A 26,634-nucleotide genomic window follows, 5' to 3' on the forward strand; every position below is an offset into this window, starting at 1 on the left:
GGATGAGTGTGTCAGAGACAATGAGATTGGCACAGGACAGAGCAAAGTTTAGAGCTGTTGTCCATAGGGTTGCTATGAGTCACAAGTGACTCGATGGCACATAACAACAACAACAACATCATTTCACATACTTTGGGCACATGGCCAGGATGGACCAGTCCTTGGAGAAGGACATCAAGCCTGGAAGATAGAGGGTCAGCACAGGAGAGAAAGACTCTGGAGAATGTGGGTTGACACAGGAACTGGACTGATGAGGGTAGGTGTGTCAAAGGCAGTGAGATTGGCTCAGGATAGGGCAGTGAGATTGGCTTCAGAGCTATTGTGTGTAGGGTCACTATGATTCATATTCTATTTGAGGGAACACAACAATAATAAAAAATAACAACCCAGGATGGATTGTTATAGTGGAACTTTTAAAGCCTGTACTAAGAAGAAAGGTCTGGAGATCTACTTCCAAAAACGAGTCAATAGAAACAGAAGTGTCCCATTCACTTGCTTTGGACATGCCATCAAGAAGACTCAATTTCTGAAGAAAACACTGAGTGTTGGCTAAGTTGAGGGCCAGTGAGGGTGAGGAAGACCCTTGGTCAGATGAACTGGCACCATAACTTCAACATTGGACTTGAACATGCTGACCATAATGACAATGATGTTGTTATGTGACTCATTACTCATAACTGTGACTCCTAGCAACTCTGTGAACAGCAGATCTGGATTTGCCCTATCCTATGCCATCCTGGTTTTTTAATTGTTGTTGGTCAAACATTCTTTTAGGTCGTATAGCCCTGGTGTGTCCACTTGCTGTACAGAGGTAACTTGTGGTCGTTGTGAAGCTGAACACTGTGACACTGATCTGTCAAATGCAATAATGGTTGCCATGATGAACAGTGTTTGATAGAGCTCCCCAATTAAAACAACCATGGAAGGAGGAATGGAATCCACTTCTATAATAGCTTGCCTCTGTAAACACTATGAACCTGGAGAAAGGATGAAAGTCATGGCAAGTGTTGAGGACTTTCATTCATAGGGTCCTTATGAATTGCCTACAACTTGATGGCACTTAACAACAACAAACATGCCATCCTCATAATCTCTGACACACTTGAACCCATTGTTATTTTTTTTTTTTATTTTTGTGTAAGTGTACCGTCAAATCAGATCTGACTGGTACAGGGGGAGATTGTCCCTCCTTCCCCGGCAGAGCATCTGGTGGATTTGAACCATGCGCCTCTGGGATTGTAGTTGCAGTTCCTTGCCACTAGGCCACCAGAGCTCCCCCTATTGTTAACAGTTACTATATGACTCCCTCTTGTTGTGGGTCTTCCTTTCTTATGCTGACCTTCCATTTTTCCAAGCATAATGTCCTTCTCCCAGGACTGACCCCTCCTAACAACATGCCCAAAGTATGTGAAATGGACTTTCACTATCCGTGTCACCAAAGAGCACCCTGGCTTCAATTTTCTGTGACAAATCTATTTGTTCTCTTGGCAGTCTATGGGATATTTGGCATTCTTCTTCAATACGACAACTCGACGGCATTTATTCTTCCAGTTTTCAAATGGATAGCAAGCAATTGATAAAACCTTGGTTTGGATCTGGTCCACCTTATCTTCATTCCTCTTCAGTACTCTGGAGAGGTTTCTGACAGGAGATTTCCCCAATGCAATATGTCTCTTGATTTCTTGACTACTGTTACTAAAGATGCTGATTGTGAATCGAAGTCAGATGAAATAGTTGACAACTTCAATCTTTTCTCCGTCTATCATGATGTTACCTATTGACTCAGTGTTGAGGATTTTTGTTTTCTTGATAGTGAGATATTATCCATATTGAAGGGTCTAGTCTTTCATTTTCTGCAGCAAGACTATTAAGTCCTTTTCACTTTCAGCGAGCAAGATTGTGTCATCTGCATAATACAGGTTGCTGATGAGCCATCCTCCACTCCTGATGCCACATTATCCTGAGGCTGATATAGGGCCAGGTAATGTTTCATTCTGTTGTCCTTAAATCCCCATGAGTCAGAGTTGGTTCAATGGCAGCTATCTATCTGTCTCACTCCAGTACTGTCATTTTGATACTAGAGCCCTCTTAATCCAAGTCCACCTTAATATATTTGTCCATTATGGTCCTTTTATGACACTATTCATTGTAAATACATTTTATGAGAAATGTAAACACAGGCTCTACACATGTTCACCTGATGATATGCATAGGAATCAGATTGATTATATCTATGGAAAGAACCACTGGAGAAGCTCAATATCAGCTGTGAAAAACTAGGCCAGTTGCCGATTGTGTGGGACAGACCACCCACTATTCATATGCAAGTTCAAGCTGAAGTGGAGGAAAAGAAAGTCAAATCCATGGGAACCAAAATTTTTTATATAAATTTTTAAATTAATTTTAGTGAAAGTTTACAGAGACTTTGTATTCCCATTCATTCGTTGTTGCACTTTTCTCCCTGCCCAACCAACCCGTCCACCCCATTCACTTCTCTCTTTGAAAAGTAAAAGAAAAATTCTGTCATTGTTATACAATCCCTCCCTGCAAGTCCACTCCACTATGCAGTCTTCGTTCTGGACTCCTGTCATGACAATAATACCTAATCATATATCCCTTTTAAACAGTTCTCACCCTCATCTGTTTCAATGCATTATACATAATTTATCCCATCTCTCTCTGTCTCCCGACAACCCTGATGTCAGTCCCATTTCTCTGCTATCAGAGACCTCTCCAAAGTACTTAAGAGCAATGATGTTAGTCTGGAGACTTAGGTGTGCCTGATCCAGGCCATGGTCTTTGCAATTAGTTGCTATGCATCAGAAAGCTGGACAGTGACTAGGGATGACAGAATGAGAATTGATGCCTTTGAGTTGTGGTACTGGAGAAGAGTACTGAAAACACCATGGACTGCTAGAACAAACAAGTTCATTCTAGAGAGGGTGAGAAAAGGTTGGATAATGAAGCTTCGTCTGACATACTTTGGAAATGTTTCAAGGCAAGACCAGTCCTTGGAGAGGGACGTCATGCATGCAAGAGAGGAAGACTCTCTATGAGATGGATTGATTCAGTGACTGGGGTATTGGGGTAGGTTTGTCAGAGACAGTAAGATTGACATAAGTTAGAGAAGAGTTCAGAACTGTTGTACATTGGGTTGCTATGAGTTGCAAGCGACTCAATGGTGCATAACAACAACAACAATAACAACAACATGCAGCCATAAGCACACTGTCTTCAGGCTTCATCATGATCAGGTAAATTATGGTGGGCAGTACTGGCTGTTTAATACCAAGTTAATCACCGGTAACCATTAACAGTTACCCTTAGCAAGTTCAAAATTTCATCATTTGTTGAAGACCTTAACAACCTGGGCATATCGAGATATTGTTGTTGTTGATGATGATTATTGAGATATTACAGGGTACAAATTGTTGAGGTAGTTCTGGAATAATGGAGCTGAAAATATAATAATAAGAATCAAAAAGAATTGTTTCAGGCTTTACCAAAATTAATGGATATTTTCCTAAAGGGTTAATGTATCTTGTTTTATCAATGTATGGAATGTGGATTTCTCACAAACAGGACAGAGCACTCCTGGTTATTTGTTGTTTTTAGATACATGCTATCAAGGCATCAATAACTCACGGGTGACCTTATCAATAACAGATCTGAACCTTGCCCTATCCGGTGCCTTCCTCACAATCCCTAAAATCCTTGAGCCCATTATTACAGTCACTACTTCAGTCCATCTTGTTGAAGGTTTTCCTCTCTTCAGCTGACCCTCCACCTTTCCTAGCATGATGTCCTTTTCCAAAGTTTGACTCCTTTTGACCATAGAAGGTTTTATTATTAAGTTAAAGGACAGAGAGGATGTCTTCCTTTTATGTATTGATGCAGTGATGACCAGAGAGAATCATTGTTTCTATTGGCTGGTGACAGGAAGTCTTCATGTGTTGGAATAACTTGATTTTCCCTGGGGAGAAATTGGATCATCTTATTGACAAAAGCACCAGTGCTTTTCAGAAAACTTCCACCTGTTATTATAATCATCAATACATTAAATTCTCCTATGGTGATTTATTCCCCTGTGCTTTTAAACTATGGACTGAAGCAGAACTTCTTTCTGTTCTAGGCATTCAGAATTCATAACTTCTCTCCTTAGAATATTTAGGTGTGTGAGAACCTTGCTGCATCTTGTTCCTCAGTGATCCATGGAAAGTCTTGGTGCAGTAATTTCCATCTTGCTATAAGCACCACTTTCAGACTTTTATGCTATTCTCCATCTGAAAAAAATCTTTATTTTAAAAAATTGTGATTTAATGGTGCCGGGATCATTGTAAAGATAATATTCTCCTTTATATTTATTTGATAGGCACCATTTTGGGAGATTGAACTATCCTTGTCAAACTATTTGTCATTTGTTTCAATGCAGTCTGCTAATATTAAACATGCCAAGGCTTCAATTCCAAAATTCTTTCCATTGCAATGAATGGTGCATTTTCCTTGAGAATGTCAGGCACAGTGTTTGCCCGACAAGAAGTTCCTTCCTTTTAGTACAGGAACTCATGGAAATTTCTCTTCAGTGTTTGGTTCATTGTTCACAGGTAGGTTAGTCTGCCCAAGATCCTGGCTCAGATGTTGTTCCACACTTAGGACAAATTTTCAGTGTGCATCTTGAATTCTCTGCTAGCTCCTGACAGTTCAGATTGAGCACACGCAGCTAATTCTTTGTGCAACTGCTCTGTACTTTTTTTTTTTAGTCATTAGGTTGTTGGGTTTTAAAAATTTTTTTATTATACTAGTTTATTTACAGAATTAAAATACATTGTTTTTCAGACCAGATTCTTCAAATTTCACCTCTCATCAAATTGTACAACCCCATGAGTAATTCTACCCTGCCCCTGCACGTCCTCTTCCCGCTGCTTCTTCCCCCTCCCACACCACTTGAATCCTCATACTTACTATAGGATAATGGTTTTATACAATATTTGTCCTTGTGGGTCTGAGTTAGTTCACTCAGCATAATGCTCTCCATTCCCTCCCAAGCTAGATAATAATTTAAAAAAAAAAATCACTGCACCTTTGTGCTGCGTAGTATTTCATTGTATGAATGTATCATAATTTCTGAATTCATTCAGTTGTGGTTGGGCATCTGGGCTGTTTCTATGTTTTGGGGATGGTGAATAATGCTGCTATGAACATTGATGCACAAATTTCCATTTGTGCCTCAGTTCTCATTTTCTCGGGGTATAAACCAAGCAGTGAACCAGCTGGGTCATATGGAATTTCTATGTTCAGCTTTTTGAGGAAGTGCAAAACAAATTTTTTTTTATTTCTAGATAAAACTATTCTTTATTTTTTTAAAGTAGTTGTAAGTGTCCAGGTTTCCTAGGCCTCATTTAAGGAAATCATCTCTAGACTTGTGGACATTGTTGCTGTTCATTTAGTACAGGAAACTCCACCACATACGATGCTGGCATTCATCATCTTGTCAAGCTCTTCACATGTTCTTCAAATCAGTGAAATCAGAGAGTCTCAACATTTTTCTGGGTCAATAAAATAAGGTGTGGGTGCCATTTCGATTGAGTTGAGAAAATGGAGAAGTAGAGGCATTTCTTGGCCCGAGTTTTTTTAACAGTAGAGATGTAGAAGGGAGAGTGAGACCACAAGGAGACTGCCTGTGCATTGCAGAACACCGCCACTTCCCTTGGTGGCGGTGTTGGGTGACTGTGTGGCAACCGAGGCATACTGGGAGGAATTACTCAATTGTGGCACGCCATTTAAAAAATCTATGTGGGGAGGAGCAACGGCCCCAGTCCAAGCCTGTCCACCATCGCTCTGCTGGGAGCACAGAGAGTCGCAGCGAGGGGTGGACGCAGCAAGGTGGGAAACTAAATTCTTAATAGCTTGATTCACCACATTCTTCAATAGTAGGACAGCTCATTCTCTTCTGAGCTCCACTTGACTTTGATGACCCCATCAGTGATTATCCCAAAACCCACCAAATAATTCCCAGAGGAGATAGAAGATGGAGAAAGAGGGGAGGCTGAGAGATGATGGGGTGGGGTGAGGTGGAGCAAGAGAATGTGCTCTAACATCTTTATTCAAAAGGAAGTGGAAGGGAACTCTTTCCTCTATCCTCCTCCTTATTGCTGTTAGAGAAAAAAAAAACAAAACGCTGTAAGAAACCTTCACCGGTGGCCTGAGGGACATCAGGAAACTCATCCGTGCATTTGTTACTTAGGTTAAAACTAAAATTTATAAAATTATATCTTGTATTAGGCCAAGGACAAGTCTTCACTGTAAAGACCTTGCCAAAATTCCACAGAAGTCATTCCGAGCAGAGATAAATCCCTAATGCAGAGATAACAAAGCTCAAGCCATCATTGCATGAGCAAGAGCTTCCACCTAGAATATAATCTCCCAGAACCCAGTGCAGGTCTTTTGGGAGGGGAGAAAGTAGAGAGGTTGTGTGGAATTTTATTTCTTAACCTCCCACTGTTTAAAACAAAAATAATCACATTGCATTTGCTACAATGATCTCCCATACAGATTCATTTGGGCAAGATGGCAAGAAAAACATTTTTCCGCCTTCTTCTGTGATTTAGTTTACTGGTCTCATTTCAAAACAGCCAATTTGCTGCAAGCAGATGTTTTCTCTACAGAATATGATCCTGCCAAGAGAGGGTCACTGCTTACATATAGGCAGAGCTAGCTCAGCTCTGGCACAAACGGCCCAAGTGGTTGCTGGGAGGGGAACCTCTTCCCGGTTTCTTGCTTCTTCCTCTTCTGGGCCAGGACTTTGGGGCTGGCTGAGAAATGTCCCATTTGCTGTCAAGACAATTAGGACTCTTGGTCATCCTGTGTGCGGCACAGAAGTACACTCTGTAGAGCTTTCAAGAACTGATTTTTCGGAAACAAATTGAAGGCCTTTCTTTTGAACTGTCTCAGGGAACACTTAAACTGCCAACCTTTTCGTTAACAGCCCAGAACTTTAACCATACGTATCCCACAGACACTGGTCAGTGTATAAATTCTGACTTTATGAAACAAGGGGCGTCAGTCAGCAGGGAGTCGGGCTTGTTGTGGGCACCTTCTCAGAACTATTTTCCTCAGAATCAAAGGTACTTATACTCTACACAGTTTTTTTTTCATTAACAAATGTTTATTGAGCTGATACCAGTAAAGCATGCCAAGTGATTAAAAAAGCATATATTGCAAAGTCTGAATGCCAAAGCTCACAGGTCTCTGCCCCCTCCAAGCTCGGTAACCTTGTAATTAGCTCCTGTCAGCCTCATTGTCTCTCTGGTCAAAGAGAGATCTTCATCTCTCCTGCCCTGTGGAGTATCTATGAATATCAAGTAAGAGAATGCTTATAAAGTCCTTAGCCCACAGTGAGAGTAGAACTGTTTGATTAAGTAAACTGGATTGTGAACAGAAGACAAGTTAATTTACCTCTCAGTCACCCTTTCTAAGCCCATCAAACAGGTCCCATAACATTCTCTGTCACTCTAAGATAATATAAAGTCCTCTGGTTTGCTTTAGTGCCAGGAAGAGTCTCATTTCAGAAATCAAAATGTTTCCTCTGGTAGAATAATCAAATTTGGAGCACTATCTAATTTACAGTGATTTTCCTCCACCTTCGCTTGTCTTTGCTCTAAGGCAGGAAGCCAGGAGAGGGGAAGGGAGCATCAGTGGCTTCCTCTCACCGTGTAGCTCTTTTTCGTACCTGCTCATTAGCTGTGATTTTAGACTTCTCCAAGGTCAAAGGGAAAGGAGCCTTCGGGAGAGGAAGCCATCTCGTAGCAGGTACAGCTGGTATCTGGCATTAGTGTCACTGGCTTGGCAGATGGCCAGAGCTACGTCTCCTGTTGCCACCAGGTAGGAGCTCCAGTCTCGGTCCGGTTTCCTGTTTGCATTTCTCAGGCCTGCATCAGATATTCGTGTCTTTTGTCCTTCTTGACTCCTTGGGATCTGTGCAGAGCTCTCCGGATTCCTCTGCTAAATCCTTTCGCATTGGCTGGAGGTGAGGAGAAACACAGCACTCCTCTCTCCTGCCTGGGGAAGAAAGTGCCTTGGCTTTCCAATCACAGCTCCAGGCAGGGGCTTGGACAGCCTCAGTGGCTTTTCATTAATCCCTGTCCTTGTCCCCCTCTGCGCTTCTTTCAGTGTCCTGGCTGGTGCTCAGTGAGATTTTTCCTGGTGGAGTGAGAGGACGAGCCATGGCCTTAACGATTAGCATGAACTGGGGAGTCAACCTCCTCATCTCTCTGACCTTTTTGACTGTGACGGGTAAGATAACATTGTTTTCCTCTAATATATGTTACTGTTCAGAGAACAAATATTAAGGAAGTATATCGACTTTAAAAACAAAATAAAACACTCATTATGGACATTTTCACACATACTCCAAAAGTAAAGGGAATGGCAGCAAGCCCGAAGTACTTGTCACCCAGCTTAAATGATCATTATCATTCACTTTAACCCTATATACTTTTTTCGCTTCCAAAGTCTTTTGAGCCCTATCCTGTCCTAAACACAGAGCTCCAAAAGATATAAATTAGAGGGGAAAAAATCCAAAAAAACCTTAAATGCACTGCCAAGGAGTTAGGACAAATGGCTAATGCTGTGGTGAGTTTTTCTGAGGCTATAAATCACCCAAGAGGAGGTTGCCTATCTTTCTCCTGCAGAATTGTGATGGATTTGAACCAACTGAGAGGCATGGCATTTGGAATAGCAGTGCACTCATCATAGACTACATCCCCAGAGCTCCCTTCTAAAAGAGAAGACATTTTCAATACAGAGTCACAATATCCTTATCACACACATCTTAAATACAGTTCCTTAATATGAAGGTCCCAGTTTGTGTTCCTAGTCTCCCAATTGTCTTATCACTGCTTTTCTAGTTTGTTTGACTCAAGATACAAAATGCATAATTTACAACTGATTGATATGTCATATAATTTATAATTTAAATGTCCCCCCTTTCTTTTTGTTGTTATCAAAGAAATAGGATATTTGTTTATTAGAGCTGTCCAGAGCTGGCATTGGCTGGTTGTATTCATGTGACATGTCTCTCTGTTCTTTATGTTTCCTGTAAATCAGTATTCCTTTCTAGAGGCTTAAAGTAATTTGAATTTTGTTGGTTGGTTTTTCGTTTGCAAAACTCTACACAGCTGATGGTGGTGTGTCATTCCATCTGGAATACTTATTATACACAACATGTCTCTAAGGAGAGATTTCTTCTCAAACTACTTGGCTACCCTCAAGCATGGCCCATGAAAAAAAGGCAAAAACTCCTTGACACATTCTGTTTCTTTTCCAATTTTCAAAATAATGAAATGACTCCTCAGTGTTCTGAGACCAATTAAGTAGTTGCTTAACAACCCTTTAAGACAGGGTAGAATTACCCCATGAGGGTTCTAAGATTATCTCTGTGATAAGCTTCAATCTTCATGATAGGGTCACCATAGGAGAAGAGGACCTTTATTCAGTGAGATGGATAGACAAAATGATGACAACCACGCCTTACACACAGCAGAGATTGAGGGAATGGGCAAGGTCTTAGTCTGTTGTACATGAGTTGAAGCCTATTTCATGAGACAAAAAAATTATCCCCAAACTTTATATGAGAAAAAGCATATATTTTCCACCGAGGAAGTGGCTAGTGGGTTTGAACCATCAGCCTTTTGAGGGTCAGGCCAGCACTTAACCACTGCTACACATTCACTTTTCAAATTAAGTTTTGAGATTGCTGTGTTAAGCATGGCTTCAGTTTTGATATAATTTTTTTAAGTACTTTTGCCCTTTATTTTCAGAGGTATCACAAGGTGAAAAGAAATCAAGGCATCAGTCATTATTTCATGAGCACTGATTGTTCCTTTCCTGCCCTGATCACATGTTCTACTGTGTGCCCTTTACCTTCACATACTCATGTAAACACATACACACACACACACACACACACACACCCTCACCTTATCTGTTCTTTTGGAGAGAGACAGAGAAATGACATGGAAGAAAACAGAGAGCAAAATCATCTCCTGGAAAGAATGCTAATATACTGGGTGAGTGCCTGATCCAGGCCATAGTTTTCACAATTACTTGCTATGCACCAGACAGCTGGACACTGAGCAAAGATGACAGAAGAATTGATGCTTTGATGTTATTGTGGTACGAGAGAAGAGTATTGAACATACTAAACACTGCAAAGAGAACAAATAGGCCTGTCCTGGAGTGGGTGAAACCATGCTGTCCCTTGGAGGCCAAGATTTTGAGATTCTGTCTTACATACTTTGGGCAGGGAGAAAAGAGGGCTGATCCTTGCAGAAGGATATCATGCTTGGAAGGGTGGAGGGTCAGCAAAGGAGAGCAAGACCCTGGATGAGATGGATTGGCACAATAACTGAGGTAATGGGGGTAGATGTGTCAGAGACAGAGAGATTGGCTCAGGACAGAGCTGGGTTCAGAACTATTGTGCACAGGGTCACTGTGAGTTCTTAGTGACTTGATGGTATATAACAACAACATGAAGGCTTGGAAGTTCACAATCAACATCTTGGAGTGATCTATAACCTTTCAATGGCATTTAATTGGAAGACATTTGAGATGCCAGAGTTGCTTCCAAAAATCAATTTCCCAAGTGCACTATGTAAGGATCTAAAAGATGTAAGCATTGTATTTGGCAGGGAGCCCTTAGATACCAAAATGCCAACTCAATTTTGGGTGAATCAAGAGATCATAGTGTTCCAAAATAGACTGACTTGCTCTGCAGGGGTTAAGACACAGCTGAATGTTGCAGCCAGCAATAATCTAAGAGGGATAGTTAGTGTGAAGGTGTTTAAAAATTGCAGTGCCTCCATCAGAGGGGTGAACTGAGTGAAGAGGACCCACCATCTGCATTCTGTGAAGGAGATTTGGAAGAGTTCAAGATGTCTGACTTGGACGCGAGGGCACTTAGCAAGGGGTGGAGGTGTGTCCCAGTGTTTGAGTGGCTGCTGTGAAGAAAAGAGGGTGGCGGAGGTGACTTCCTGGGTATCATGTTAGAGGATGAAGCAGCATCTCTAACAGAACTTACAGAAAGAGATTTGACCTCTCAATAACGAGCTCATTTTTAACAGAATTGTCTTGCAGTGTTTGTTTCTGAAAGTGGAATAGAGGGACAGATTCGATAAGGTGACCTTTGCCCCCCCCTTTGATTTATGTCCCAGTAAGGGCAGAAAGGCCAATTATACAAACCCTTTATCAAGCAATCGCTTGAGCCCAAGCCTGTGCCAGCAGCAGAGAAAAGCACAGAGGGGCAGGGTCATTAAAATTGCCAAAAGTACGGCAACGCTGCTTCCTCTCACTTCCCTCCACCTCAGCACAACTAATGGATAGGTAAGTGGGTAATACACTTAGATCTTTCTATACTACATTTAGTGAGGCTGCCTTCACACACACCTGCTCGGTAAGTTTCCCACAACGGACAACTATGGTTTGTGGCTGCATCTGTTAATTGAAGAGCCGTTTTTTTGTGGCTGGTGAGTACCTGTGTTCCAAAAAAGCATTTTGTTTTTCCTCGCTGCTCCCTGCCATTCTCAACTCTCTGCTGCTGAGCTGGGGATACTGTTCCAAAGGCAGTGCCCAGTGTTTTGAGGCCCACCCTTCGGCAAGAAGAGATGAGCCTTTCCCTCGTCTGTGACTACAAAGGGGCAGCACCTAATGGCCAGAGGACAAACAAGGCTGCTTGTGGAGATCCACCAAAAGCTTGGGAATCCTGCTTCTTGTGGCTTCAGCCTTCGCAGCTTGAGAACACTCGCCGGAATAGTCATTGTCACCCTCTCTGAACTCAAGAAGAAAGTTGACAAAAACACTGCCAGCTCTTAAAAAAATGTATATGATCTTCTATATAAAATAAAATTTTTTAAAAAATTATAAACTTACATCTGTATGAAGTTATTTACTCAGAGTAAAGAAGGATGAGCATCCATCTGTACAGATAAGTCATTCAAGATGTTCATCACCAAAGAAACCAATTCGCTTCAATGGTAATGCCCCGGGGGGGAGAGAGAGGGAGGAGATAGTTTACATTCTACATTCTATGCCTATGTCATTTGAGGTTCTGTTTTTGTAATGAGTGGGTATCTTATATGCATGCTTATGTAATAAATAGCTATTATCCAACTATCTCACACTATTATTGCCATCTTCTTAATGAACATGGTTTTCTTTTTCAGAACACGAATATATATATTGTTGTCTGGTGCTGCCAAGTGAACTGTGACTCATGGCAGCACCATGGACAACAGATCTGAACCATGCCCTACCTTGTGCCATCCTCAGCATCTTCATTGTGCTCAAGCCTATTGTTATAGTCACTATGGCACATTGAAATGCCATACAGAGGTAACTCGTGGTTGCTGTGATGCTAAACACTGTGACACTGATTAACATAAGCTTGGAAGCAGGAGTGGCATCCACTTCCATAATAGCTTGCCTCCGGAAACCCTATGAACCTGGAGAAACAACCAAAGTTATACACGTGTTCAGGTCTTTTGTTCACAGGATCGCTATGAGTCATCTACGACTCAATGGCACTTAACAACAACAATTATATATATATATCTATATATCTCACTATATATAATTTCAATAAACACACACACACACACATATATATATATACACATATTTCAAAATACTATTGTGAGTTGTTGTTGTTGTTGATTGCCGTAGAGTTGAGCACAACTCATAGAGACCCTATGGACAAAAGGCCTGAAGCCTTTCTGTAACTAGCATATCTCCAAGTTCATAAAGTTTCCAGAGGCATGTGATTTAGGAAGTAGATGAGACTACTGCTTCCAAACCTGTCTTAAACTGGGAGCTCCACCAAACACTATCCACCATGGGTAACCATTACGGCATTTTTGACACCCCAGTGGCACAGGATTCAGCATCACAGAAAACCCAGTTTACCTCAGTACCGCATATTGACAGGAGAGTGCTTATGACTTAGAAGAATGTCCCTCCAAATTATAATAAAATCATTATTAAGGCTCACCTTAAATAAAAGACCCTCCAGGATGTCTTGTTGACACTTAACAAGAGGCCTAAGTCACAAAACAGCCAGACACCCCACCCGACCTTCAACCAGAAGAACAAGCATGCCCACCTTACAGATTCCTTCCATGTTACCCAGTCACCAAAATGAAGACAAGGGGCTCACCTTAAATCAAAGGCCCTCCAGGATGTCTTGCTGACACTAAACAAGAGGATTAAGTCACAAAACAGCATATATAAATGTTGTTGTTGTTGTTATTATGTGCCATTGAGTCTCCTGTGATTCATAGCAACCTTGTGTACAACAGCCCTAAAACTTGCTCTATGCTGTGCCAATCTTATTGTCTCTACACACTTTCCACCATTACCCCAGTCACTGAATCAATCCATCTCCTCGAGGATCTTATCCTCTTGGACTATCCCTCCACCACCCCCGCCCCCCAAGCATGACATCCCTGTCGAAGGACTGGTCCTGCCTTGCAACATGTCCACAGTATGACAGATGAAGCTTCAGAATCCTTGCCTCCAAGGAGCAGCCTGATTTCACCCTCTTCAGGATGAACTTGTTTGTTCTCCTAGCAGTCTATGGTATAGTCAATACTCTTCTCAAAACCGCAGGTCAAAGGCATCAATTCTTCTTCTATCATCCCTAGTCATTGTCCAGCTTTCTGATGCATAGCAAGAAATTGCAAAGACCTACTTGTTATGTACTGTAAAGTCAGAATCAGCTCATAGCTGATCCTCCAATGGGGTGTCAGAGGCAGTCAATCACTCAAAAGGATATTTCCTATCCATATATTTATTTATTATAAAAATAAATGTATGTGTATATATCGTGGTATTTTGAAAAAGAAAAGCATATCCACCAAGATGGTAATGGTTTGAAGTGTGATAGTTATAAGACAGCTGTTTAGTTACTCAAGTGCGTTGGAGTTGTTTGTACAAATGAAACTTTCTGAGTCTGACTGCGTATTGACTTTGTGAGTTCTATTGCCCTGGATATGAATGGCGTATCTGAAAATGCACGTGATCCTGTGGATTCTAGAAAGCAGCTGTCAAATGGGATAAAAGCAACTCAAAACACATTTCTAACCAATTTCTTTTGTCTTTTACAGAACTAATTGGCCTGCCGTGGGTGTGCTTTATGTATACAATAATGAGTCTAGCCGCCCTGGTTTTTGTTGTTCTGTTTATACCTCAGACAAAGGGCTGCTCTTTGGAACAAATATCTGTGGAGCTAGCAAAAGCGTGAGTATCATGTCCATTGCTCTCTGAACAACACTCCTTGGTTAAAAAAAATCAGCTTTTATATATAGCTAAATAATAATATTTTAAACTATTCCTTTTTGTATTACACTATCCTTCAACACATAATTCTGGGTTCACTTCCCTTTAAGCTTGGCAAGTAAGCTAAGTAACTGAAATAACCAGTACTTTCTAACAACTGCACATTTCAAAGTTCTTTTCAGAACCTCAAGATGGCACATCTCCCTGACGTCTCACACGTTTGCTTTGTTTGGGGTTTCTGGTGGACCTTGGATGGTCACACTCACCCTGCACAGCAGAACAAAGCCCTGGCTGATCCAGCGCTTTTCTGACCTTGCTATGTTTGAGCCCATTTCTGTAGCCATGGTACCAATCCATCTGGAGGGTCTTCCTCTTTATTCCCCGGCTCTCTACCATTAAGCATGATGCCCTTCTCCAAGGAACAGCCTAACGTGTGTGAGACAAAGTCTAGCCATCTTCACCAGTCTCAGGACTGTTGTGACTGTACTTCTTTCCAAATAAATCTGCTTGTTCTGCAATCTCTGGTATATTCAATATTTTTCACCAACAGCACAATTCAAAGACATCAATTCTTCTTTGGTCTCCCACATTCATTTTCTATCTGCTTCCGAATTGCAAAAAATCTCAAATTCATTGCCATTAAGTAGAAATCAACTCATAGCTGACCTTCTAGCAGGTTTTTAGGTACTGTAAATTATTGGGAAGGGGATTGCCCATTTTTATCTCACAGAACCTCTAGTATATTTGAACTGCCAAAGAAGTATCACCTCTGGGCTAGCATCACAAAGTTCCTCCAGACTATACCACCAGTGATCTGCTTATGAGGCAATTGAAAATGGCATGGTTTTTGGATGAAGCGCATGTTAGCCCTTGTGCATATAGGAACTAAGATTGAGGAAGACTTTCACCTTTTGCTTTTTGTATCTTTTATGTACTTTAAAATGTGTTCGTTTGAATCCATCAGCAGCTCTGAGGAAGAACAATAGGCAGTCTCCTCCCATACACGGATAGCCTCAGAAAACTATTGAAGGGTCAGCTCTGACTCAGTTCTGGTTCCACGGCAATGAGAGAGAAAGAGAAGTAGAAAAATAGTCCTCTTAATTCAAACTAAATTAAAAATCAAATCATAAGGCTAATTTCTGATATGCTTAAGACTTTTAAAAAATTAAAATCACTCATTTGCAAAGAAGGAAGATTGACCAAATTGCAAGGTGAAGCCAAATGACTATTTCTTCTAATATAGGAGATCTTAAGAAGATTGTTAATTCAGATAATTAATGACCTAAAACATTGAGAACTCAGTATATCCATATGGGCCATCAGAGTGGCGCAGCGGAAGCGTGCTGGGCCCGTAACCCAGAGGTCGATGGATCGAAACCATCCTCTGCTAAGTATATCCATATGTAAAATGAGAACATTCCTGACAAGTTCAGGCTTTTTCCAGAACCATGCCATTCATAGCACCCTCATAACAAAATCCCTTGGTCTTCCTTCAATTGCCAACAACAGCCTTAATTAATAAATCAATCTATATGCTGAACAAATAATCCAAGCTGGGCTATTATGAAGAAGAATGCAGCATCAAAATTGGAGGGAAGACTAATGAACAATCTGACATATGCAAGTGATATAAACTTGCTTGTCGGAATTGAAAACAGCACTGTAGTACTTAGGGGTACCATTAGAACAAAACTCATTGCTGTGGAGTCAGAATCAACTCAGAGCTGAACCCTCTACCAGCTTTTCAGAGGCCGTAAATGGCATTTACTGGTGATGGTAAAAAGGGGGGAAAAAATCACTATGAATTGCACCTAAACATAAAATTAAAATCCTTACAACTGGACTGATAAACAACGCCATGATAAATCAGTGGACAAATTGAAGCTGTTAAGGTTTTAATTCTTTTTGGACCAACAGTTAATGCTTGTTTAAAATGGAGACTCTCAGTAAGACACAGTGGCTACAATATTGAGTTGAAGAGCAGTGAAGGAGAGGAAGACCTTCAACCAGATGGGCTGACACAGTGACTGCAGCAATGGGCCTGAGTGTGCCAGAGATTGGAAAGATGGCACAGGATAGTACGGAGTGCGATGCTGTTGTTCACAGGGGCGCTATGAGCTCTACTGGACTTGACAGCATCTAACAACAACAACAACAACAACAGAGGCCCAGGGCATGTCTTGACTGGAAGAAAGTTGGAAAACATTTTACAAATAAAATATGAGAAGCCTTTACTATGTAAACTGACCAAAGAATGTGTGAAGTGTGTAAGTTAAGCAAGGGTTCTAGAGGGAACTATCATATGCAAGAAGATTAATGGTATTACTCACTTATACAATTAATTACCCAAGGAAAACAAGGACAGTAGGAATCCCATTGAATTTGCTACAAGCAGAAGCATATTTGAAGATTGAGGAAAGCCCTCACTGCATTAAGACAATTTGAATTTAAGAGTTAAGAGTCAATGAATCAATTTTTGTCACCAGGGAAACAGTGCCTCTGAAAAGTGATAAAGAAAACTATATATAATATCAAATTAACTTCAAATTGAACGCTACTTGATTAACATTTTTCATGTGTATTTTTAAAAAATTATTTATATTGGTTTGCATGCAAAATTCATATACATTGCGTTTCATACAATCATTCCTATATATTGTGTTTCATAAGCTTAATCCCCATTGAATTATGCCCACCATTACCCCATCTTTTCTTTTTTTTTTAATTTTTGTGTGTGTGTACCGTCAAATCAGATCTGACTGGTACAGGAGGAGATTGTCCCTCCTTCCCCGGCAGAGCACCCGGTGGATTCGAACCGTGCACCTCTGGGATTGTAGTTGCATTACCCCATCTTTTCATGTCTCCTCTGTATCTTTTCCATTTCCTTTACCCTCTTCCCTCCACTCATCAAATTGTACAATCTGTGATCTCTCCCCTACCCATCATCACCCCTCTGCTCACACTTTCTCCCTTTGGACCTTCATACACATCTTACTAGATAGCCTTCTATTTTTACAATAATGGTCTTACGTAGTATTTGTCATATAGACTGAGAGTTCATTTACTCGACATAATGCTCTCCAGTCTCTGCCACGTTTTCCCTCTCACACTTGGACTTGTATTCTTTTATCCTCACTTTTACATGGCTAAAAAAATATTCTTCTAAAAATTGAGTTTATCATAAAATAAGCAGAGATTCAGCCAACTGAGGGCAGAAAAGACCTGTACAATAATGTAATTAGAAAGAGATTAATGTTGAACTGTCCTACCAGCAACAAACCAGTTTGACATTCATAATATTTGCTGTTTCAACTGTAATTGTTACTCTTTTCCATAGGGCAAGTGGAACAAATAGTCAAAATAAGTAAGACAAATTAATGCTTTTAGTCAAAGACTTAAATTCTTTTTCACTGTTAGCTATTAATCTATGTGTTCATTTGCTCACTCAAATTTACTTAGTTCAATAAATACTGGTTGAGCATCTATTAGGGAGCTCTGGTAGCCTAGACCTAAGGAATTGTGCTACTAACATAAAGACAGGGGTCTAGATCTACCAGCTTCTCCGATGAGAAAGACAGGCAATCACTCCCTGTATGAGTTACAACCTGTGAAAATCCGCTGAAGGGTCTTATGAGTCAGTTGTGAATCAATGGCAATGACTGACTTTCATTAGCCCTCTATCATGTGACCCGGTACAATTCTAGATGCCAAAACAGCCAGTAAAATGGCCAAGAGACCAATCAAAATATACTAAGAATATAAAATGTATTTAAAAAAATGTAAGCAAACCATTGGAGGTTACTTTCATTTGGGTAATCCAAAGGAGTTCTCTTTGCATCTGAGAGCTGGACAATGAATAGGGTTGACAAAAGAAAAATTGACGCCTTTGAGCTGTGGTGTTGGAGAAGAGCACTGAACAGCTCACAGCCTGCAAAAGAACAAACACATATGTCTTGGAGAGGGTGCAGCCAGAGTGTTCTTTGGAGGCAAGGATGATGAGGCTTCGACTCACATACTTTGGGCGTTTTGCTAGGAGGGGCTATTCCTTGGAGAGGGGTATGATGCTGGGAGGGTGGAGGGTCTGTAAAGGAGAAGAAGACCCTCAACCAGGTGGATTGACACAGTGACTGCTACAATGGGCTCTTGTGTGTGAGGATGGCACAGGATAGAGTTTAGATCTTTTGTCCATAGGGTTGTTATGAGTCATACTCGACTCAATGGCACTTAATAACAACAATAACAACCCAAAGGGTTGAGAGGTGATATTTAAGATAAAATGAGTGATAGAGAGCCAACTCTGAATATAAGGGGAAAGAGATCACAAACAGAAGGCCCAGCTAGTACAGAAGGCTAAGCCAGAAACGCACTTAACTTGTTTTCAGAAAACAAAGAAGCCCAGGGAGCCGGAGTCTTGGGCCTTATGTTAGAAAGGAGGTAGGTGCTACTGTGTAGGATTTTGTTGAATGGGATGTAGAGTTTGCATTTCGTTTTAAGTGCAACAGAAAGCTACCAAAGGATTTTAAGAAGAATGGGTGAGATCTAATTTACAATTTAAAGAAACCCTGGTGAGTGTAGTCAAGTCTCTTAGTGGTTTCATTAGATTATGGTGCTGATAATTACAAGGTGGGATGGGGGTGGGGTCAAAGCCTATTTCCAAAATCAAATCAACTCTGACATAGGAGGCTACCCTGAATTAACTCAGCAGCAACTGGTTGGTTTAAAAAGTGATTATCTGCAGAAAGAAAGGAATCTGCGTGTAGAGTGCCTACCAAGTACTGGGCTTTATGTTAACTTGATGGACACTGTTGTCTGGCCATCATGCAATCTTCCTTCTCACCCTTTCCCAATTCTTACTAATAGCCTTGCTTCTTCCTTCACTGAGAAAACATAATCAGAAGAAAACGTGCACAGCTTTAGTATAAACTCACAGCAATTCAACCTTCATGTACCAACATCTCTTTTGTTGCTTCATATTAACTCCACCATGTCTATGAGAGACCACCCCCTAGATGCCCTCTTCAGACTCTAGAACATTCTCGCATAAGTCATCCACATTTTATACATACCCTCTGAAGGGCCCTGGTATCCCATCAATTTCTGGGGCTTTATTTTTCCCCAGTGTCTTGCAGCATGAACTTCTTCCTTCATTACCATTAGATCTTTAGTATATATGGTACTTCCTGAAATACTTCTGTCTTAGGCATTTCTTTTTCTTACAATGATTCTGTATATCCCTTCCTTCTTCTTTTAATGTTTCCTGGATCGTTCAAGATTTTGCCATAGCATCTCTAAGTATTGCAACATGAGGCTTGACTTTTTCAGTTCTTTTAGCTTGAGAAATGCCAAGCGAGTTCTTCCCCTTTTATTCATGTTGCTTTGTCTTCTCGAGATGCCCTTGGAATCTTCTGCTCTGTTCTTTTCTTTCTCTTTGTTTTGGCTTCTCAATGCTCCAGTGTAATTTTTGGAGTCTCTTCTGACATCTATGTTGGGTAGTGACCCTTTGCTCTCTTCGTAGACTGTGTCCTTGATATCATCCCACAACCCATTTGGTCTTTGATCACTGATGTTCAGTAGTTGTCCATAGGTGTTTCAAACCTATTCTTAAAATGATTTTTAAATTCAGATAGAATTGACTCAAGATCGTATTTTGATTCTCTTGGACTTGTTTTCCTTTTCAGCCTCAATTTGAACTTAGTATCTCATTGATTGGGCAATCAATGGGATACAAATTGATATGTTTCAAATGACAGATGCAGCCCTGGGTGTGCCCACAAGTCTATGCCAGGATAGCTGTCTGGCTGACTGACTGGAAGAGATCTATTCCCATTCCTAAGAAAGGTGACCCAAGAGAAAATAGAAATTACTGAACAATATCATTAATATCAACATAAGCAAAAGCAAAATACTGCTACAGATTATTAAAAAATGGTTAGAACAGTACATAGAGAACTGCTAGAATTTCAAGGTGGATTTAGAAGAATCTGTGGTACTAGTGATACCATTGCTGATGTGAGATGGCTCCTGGCTAAAAGCAGAGCATATCAGAAGAATATCTATTTGAGCTTTACTGACTATGCAAAGGCATTTGGCAGTGTGGATCATAACAAATTACGGCTAACACGGAGAAGAATGGAAGTTCCATAACATTTAATTATGCTCATGTGAAACCTAAAACTAGACCAACAGAAACTGTTAACCAAACAGAGCAAGGAGCGACTGCATGGTTAAAATGAAAAAAGGCTGTGTGACAGGGTTGTATCCTTTCCCCACCCCTATTCAATCTGTATGCTGAGCAAATAATTCAAGAAGACCGACTCTGTGTCGAAGAATGAGTTATCAGGATCAGAGGAACAACATCAACAACCTGCATCACGCAGATGACACAACTTTGTTTCTGAATGTGAGGAAGACTTGTAACTCATGCTATAGAAGATCAAAGACTTCTTTGACCAACCTTCAGTATGCATTACATCTCAACATCAAGAAAACCAAAATTCTCACCACTGGACTAATAGGCAACATCATGATAGACGAAGAAAAGATTGAATCTGTCACTGACTTCATCTCTTGGATGCATGATCAATACACTTGGTACCAGCAGTCAGGAAATCAGGAGATGTACTGCAGTGGGAAAGTCCACAGTCAGAGACTTCTTCAAATTATTGAAGAGCAGTGATGTTAGCTTGAGGACTAAGGCTCCTCTGCTTCAGGCCATGGTCTTTTCAGTCACTTGCTATGCATCTGACAGCTGGACAATAAATAAGAATGACAGAAGAATTGATGTATTTGTGCTATGGCATTGGAGAAGATACTGAACATCCCTTGGACTGTCGAAAGAACAAACAGGTATGTCTTGGAGAAGGTGCAGCCAGAGTGCTCCTTGCAGGAAAATATGATAAAGCTTTGTCTCACATACTTTGGGCATGTCGCTAGGGGAGGCTGCTCCTTGGAGAGAGATGTCAGGCCAAGGTGGAGGACAGCAAAAGGACCAAGTGCTCTGGCACAGTGACTGCAGGGTGTGTCAGAGATTGTGAGGGTGGCTCATAGGAGAACAGGGTTCCAATTTCTTGTTCATAGGGTTGCTATAAGTCATACTCAACTCGACTGCACCTAACAACAACAGCAAAGAGCCCTGGAGTTGTGGTGGCCTGGTGGTAAGAAGCTGTGCTGCAATAACAAAAGTATATAGTTAAATCTACCAGCTTCTCTACGGGAGAAGTATGAGCCACTTCCTCCCATGTGATCTACTGCCTTTGAAAATTTGCTGGAGGGTCAGCTTTGGGTCAATTCCAACTTGAATGGACCTGACAGCACATAACAACAAAACACAAAGAGCCCTGGTAGTATAATAGGCTAAGTAAGCATTGGGCCAGGAGGGACCAGTCCTTGGAGAGGACATCATGCTCAGAAAGATGGAGGGACAGTGCAGGAGAGGAAGACCCTGGATGAGATGGATTGACTCACTGACTGGGATAGTGAGGGTAGGAGTGATGGAGTCAGTGAGACTGGCTCAGGATAGGGCAGGGTTGAGAGCTGTTGTACATAGGGCCGCTATGTGTCACAGGTGACTTGATGGCACATAACAACAACAAGCAATTGGCTGTCAACACCAGCTGCTCTTCAGGAGAAAGATGAGCCAGTTGGTCCCATTAAAGCCTGAGAAATCCTATGGGAAGTGTTAGGATCTCCATGAATCAGAATGGAGTTTATGAACATAGGAATGCACCATACTTCTTCCCCTTCCCTATCTTAAAATACTCCGTAGCTTATTAATTCTTACAAAATTAAAAAGGTTTTTATCCCATCTTCCTCACCAGTTTTTTGGCCATTTCTCTACTACAATTTACAGCAAAATTCTAGAGCTGTTTAATCTGTCATTACTCTCATTCTCTCATGTGATATCCTAGTGAAAGGACTGAAACATGAAGACATTTAAGAGGAGAGTGAAGGTGAAGGAAAGACATCATTACTGTTTCCAGCAGTTCTGCTGTGAAGGGAGCAGAGAAAAGGGATTATCATGCCTTAGACTGTGTCCTACCATCACTGCTCCACTTGCCAGCATCCTGCTCACCCTCTGGACCCACCTTTCTCTTGAATCCACCTTCTTTTGAATCAACACTTCAATGTATCTTCAGCCTCATCAGGACCTGGAGCCTTCTGGAAATCTAGCATGGGTGTCCTCATTTCTTATGGTTTAGTTTCATGGACCATGATGACCGCCAGCTTTGCCCTCTCCCTTTATCATCCAGACAAAGGGTTAAGACCCTTCTTAAACTGGCACTTAATTTATTTTATCCCCGTATCCAAGAAGTCCAACCTGAGAAAATACTCAACTCTGCTGACAGATCTTGTTTTCATTGTACACACTTAAATTTCCATGGGCTTCCAATACACCTTGAGATCTACATTTCCCAGGTGAGTTGATAGTATTAGTCCCCAAAATTATTACTTCATACCTTACTCCACATACCAGAGCTTCTCTAGACCCCAGCTAAGTGTCCCATCACATGATCTAGAAACCTATAGACAGACATTTATGCTTAGAGATCCTGCACCTTGTTGCCAAGGCCAGTTCCTCCATCTGTGCACTTGAAAGCATCATCCGTTTCCTTTCCGTGAGATTATCAGAGCATGCATATTTATGCACCCACAAACACTACATGCAGCATATCCTCCACTTTTAAAAAAGAATCTTCCTAAATTTAATTGTCTCCAGCTACTAATTCATATCCCTGTCTCCATTTTTAGCACTTCTGAAACGCTCTATATCTGGGCCCTTTTTTCCTCACTGTCTCTTGACTTTAGTGTAATGCTCTTGAGATTCTCCCATGTTGTTATTGTTGTTGTGTACCAGAGAGTGGGAACTGACCCACAGCTGACCCTCTAGCAGGTTTTCAGAGGCAGTTAATAGCACAGGAAATTGCTCATCCTTCTCTCTCAAAGCAGCCAGTGTCCTCAAACCACATGCATTCAGGATTGTAGCACAGCTTCTTGCCACCAGAACTCCTTCCCATGTTATATAGTATTTTACAAAATCACTGCTCCTTTAATACTGCATAATTTCCATTGTGTAAATGTACCATAATTCCTCAATCCTGTTGTTTGTTGATAGCCATTTGGACTGTTTCCATTTTCTTGCTGTTGTGAACAATGCTGCTATTAACATAGGTGTACAAATCTGTTTCCATCTCAGTTCCACTTTCCTTTGGGTATTTTCCTAACTGGAATAGCTGGGCTATATGAAATTTCCATATTTAACTTTTTGAGGAAATGCTAAACTGCCTTCCAGAGTGGTTGTACCATTTTACAATCCCATCATTAGTGCATGAGAGTTCCAATCTCTCCACATCCCCTCCAACATTTATTGCATGCTGTCCTGTGAAATTTAGTTCCTGCTACTGGGATGAGATGGTATCTTCCTGTGGTTTTGATTTGCATCTCTCAGATTGCCAGTGATCTTAAGCACTTCATATGTCTGCTGGCCAGGTGATGTCTTCTTCCATGAAAAGTCTTAATCTTTAGCCCATTTTGTTATTGGGTTATCAGTCTTTTCCTTGGAGAGGCCTCTAAATTTATGAGATTCTTGTCTGAAATGCCATTGCCAAATGGTTGTTTTGTTTTGTTTCTCTTGCCCAGTCTGTAGGTTTTCTTTTCACCCTATTGGAAAAAGGTTTTGATACACACAGGGACTTAATTTTTAGAAGACTTCATTTGTTGATTTTTGTCCTCTCCTAGTTGTGCAACTACTAGGAATTCTTATTAGCACTGCTAACCACCCTTATCATGAATCTGACTCTTCCATACATACCATTCTAAATGCAAGTCACACTTTTCACCAGGACCACAATAAGCTCCTTACAGGTAGTCTATCTTCTATACAATATTTAGAATGCACTGACTTTGCTGATGATGTTTATCGTCAAGTTGGAACCGACCCATAGCTGGCCATCCAGTGGGTTTTCAGAGGCAGTCAATCACATGGGAGATTGCCCATCCTTCTTTCATGGAGCAGCTGGTGGATTAGAAATGTGTGCCTTCAGGATTGCATCACAGCTTCTTGCCACTAGTCGACCAGATTTTGTGGTTCAGTGCCATCGAGTCATAGACGACTCATAGGGTTTCCAGAGACAAGCCATTTCGGAAGTGGATGCCACTCCTGTTTCCAAGCTTGTTTTAATCGGGAAGCGCCACCAAACACTGTCCACCATGGGTAACCATTATCACATTTGGCACATCAGTGTCACAGTGTTCAGCATCACAGCAGCCACAAGTTATCTATGTTCCACTAAAATAGCCAGGATACTGTGTTTATCACTCTTATTAATCAGATTATATTAAAAGTTCAAACCAGCAATCGTATTTCCAGAAAATAGTATGTAATATGCATAGAAAACTTAACTGATCTTACAAAATTCTTCATAGCCCTCTCCTTAAGTCTCTAACCTCATTTCCATTCATGGACTTACTGCTCTAGCAATATTGTCTTTCCTACAAACACACTGTACTTTCAGTTCTTCTCATGGTCTTCTCCCTACTTTGTCTTCTTTCTAATCAAGTTCTCTTTAGAAAGAGGCCATATATATGAAACCTGAAATGCAAACCAAACTCACTACCACCGAGTCAATTAAGACTCGATCCTTCACTGGATTTGAGGTCGCAAATCTTTATGGGAGCAGACTGTCCATCTTTGTCCCTGAGCAGTTGGTGGATTCAAACTGCTTAACCTTCTGTTAGCAGCACAACCTATTACACTACCAAGGCTTTCTCTAGATGAAATAAACTTTGCCAATTCATTCTTTTTCCTTGTTTACCTTCTTCATTAGTACTTTAACTACCGAAATAAAGGCTTCAGCCCTGACTTCTCCCACCATGAAAATGTAAGCTCCACTTGTGTCATCGTCTTCATCCAATCCAAGAAGCACACCTGTCAGTGCAGCCACTTTATCGGTTGGTTAAATTATAGAACATATGCCTGAAAGGGAAGGCGGAAGTTAAGGAAAAGCTCTTTGAAAAACTGAAGGTCTCTTCAACGTCATTACATTGATTTCTCTATTGTTGTTGTTGATTGCCTTTGAGTCGAGCATGATTCACAGTGACCCTATGAACAAGAGGCCTAAAGACCCTTTGTAACTATCAACATTTCTCAGAGTTCATATAGTTTCCGAAGGCATGTGGTTTAGGAAGTAGATGCGACTCCTGCTTCCAAATATATACAAAGATAAATATACTATAGAACATACATAGACCTTTGGTGGTTTAGTGGTAAGGAGTTTAGCTGCCAACACAAAGTTTAATTCACTATCTGCCCCATGGGAGAAAGATAGGGCATCTCCACTCGTGTGATTCACAGCTTCCAAAAACCTACCGCAGGGTGAGTCAATTCAGACTCAGTAACAATGAGTGAGGTTTTTTAACAAAAAAATTTAACAAAAGTCTTTAAGGCCTTCAAAAGCAAAGATGCTAAGGTGCAGCTAACCCAAGCCATGTATCTTTGATCAACTCATATGCATTCAAAAGCACTGAAACACCAAAGAATTGATACACTTAAATTGCAGAATTGGCAAAGAATACGGAATAAAACATGGACTGCCAGTATGAACAACTGCCTTGAGAAAAGTACAGCCAGAGTGTGTTGTTCCTTAGAAGCAGAGATGGCAAGAATCCATCATGTATACTCTGAGCATGTTACACTTATTAGGTGCCTTTGAGTCAAGCACAACATATAGTGACCCTATAAATAACAGATCTGAACCCTGTCCTTCCCTTTGCCATCCTCGTGATCTCCGACACACATTAAGCCCCAGTCACTGTCAATCCATCTCGATAAGGGTCTGCCTCTTTCACAGACTTGTCCACTTGTTCAAGCATCATGTTCCTTTTCGAGGGCCTAAGCATCTTGCATCATGGAAGGGTGGAGGGTTAGTGAAGGATATGAAGCCCCTCAACCAGGTGGCCTGACCCGATGACTGGCACCATGGGCTCTAGTGTGTCAGGAAGTGGGGGATGACACAGGACAGGACTGGGTTCAGCTCTATTGTTCACAGGGTCACCATGAGTCATACTGACTCAGTAGCACCTACCAACAATTAACAACATGCCCAAAGTATGAGACAAAGCTTCCCCATCCTTGCCTCTAAGGAGCACTCTGGCTGCACTAGGAAGGACCAATCTCTGTAGAGAAGGCCAGACATGTGCTGTGGCAGAGGGCCAGTGAAAAGAAGGAAGACCTCGATGAAGCAGACACAGTGGCTCCAACGATCGGCTCAAGCTGTGCAGATGGCACAGCACCAGGTAATGCTTCACTTT

General features: G+C 41.1%; 1 protein-coding gene and 1 non-coding gene across 2 annotated transcripts in view; both read left to right on the top strand.

The window, feature by feature from the left end:
- Window positions 1–26,634, top strand: part of SLC2A12 (solute carrier family 2 (facilitated glucose transporter), member 12) — an 88,781-nt gene that overhangs the window by 61,506 nt on the left and 641 nt on the right. Inside the window, exons 3-4 of the mRNA XM_006885012.1 lie at window positions 8,170–8,292; window positions 14,157–14,289. Of these exons, the coding sequence (XP_006885074.1) occupies window positions 8,170–8,292; window positions 14,157–14,289 (256 nt within the window). The remainder of the gene's footprint in view (window positions 1–8,169; window positions 8,293–14,156; window positions 14,290–26,634) is intronic.
- Window positions 15,647–15,718, top strand: TRNAT-CGU. Its single transcript has one exon. It is a non-coding gene; the product is annotated as a tRNA-Thr (tRNA).

This window comes from Elephantulus edwardii, unplaced genomic scaffold (genome assembly GCF_000299155.1).
Source record: "Elephantulus edwardii isolate Elephantulus edwardi_28Jun2011 unplaced genomic scaffold, EleEdw1.0 scaffold00039, whole genome shotgun sequence".
Taxonomy (NCBI): domain Eukaryota; kingdom Metazoa; phylum Chordata; class Mammalia; order Macroscelidea; family Macroscelididae; genus Elephantulus; species Elephantulus edwardii.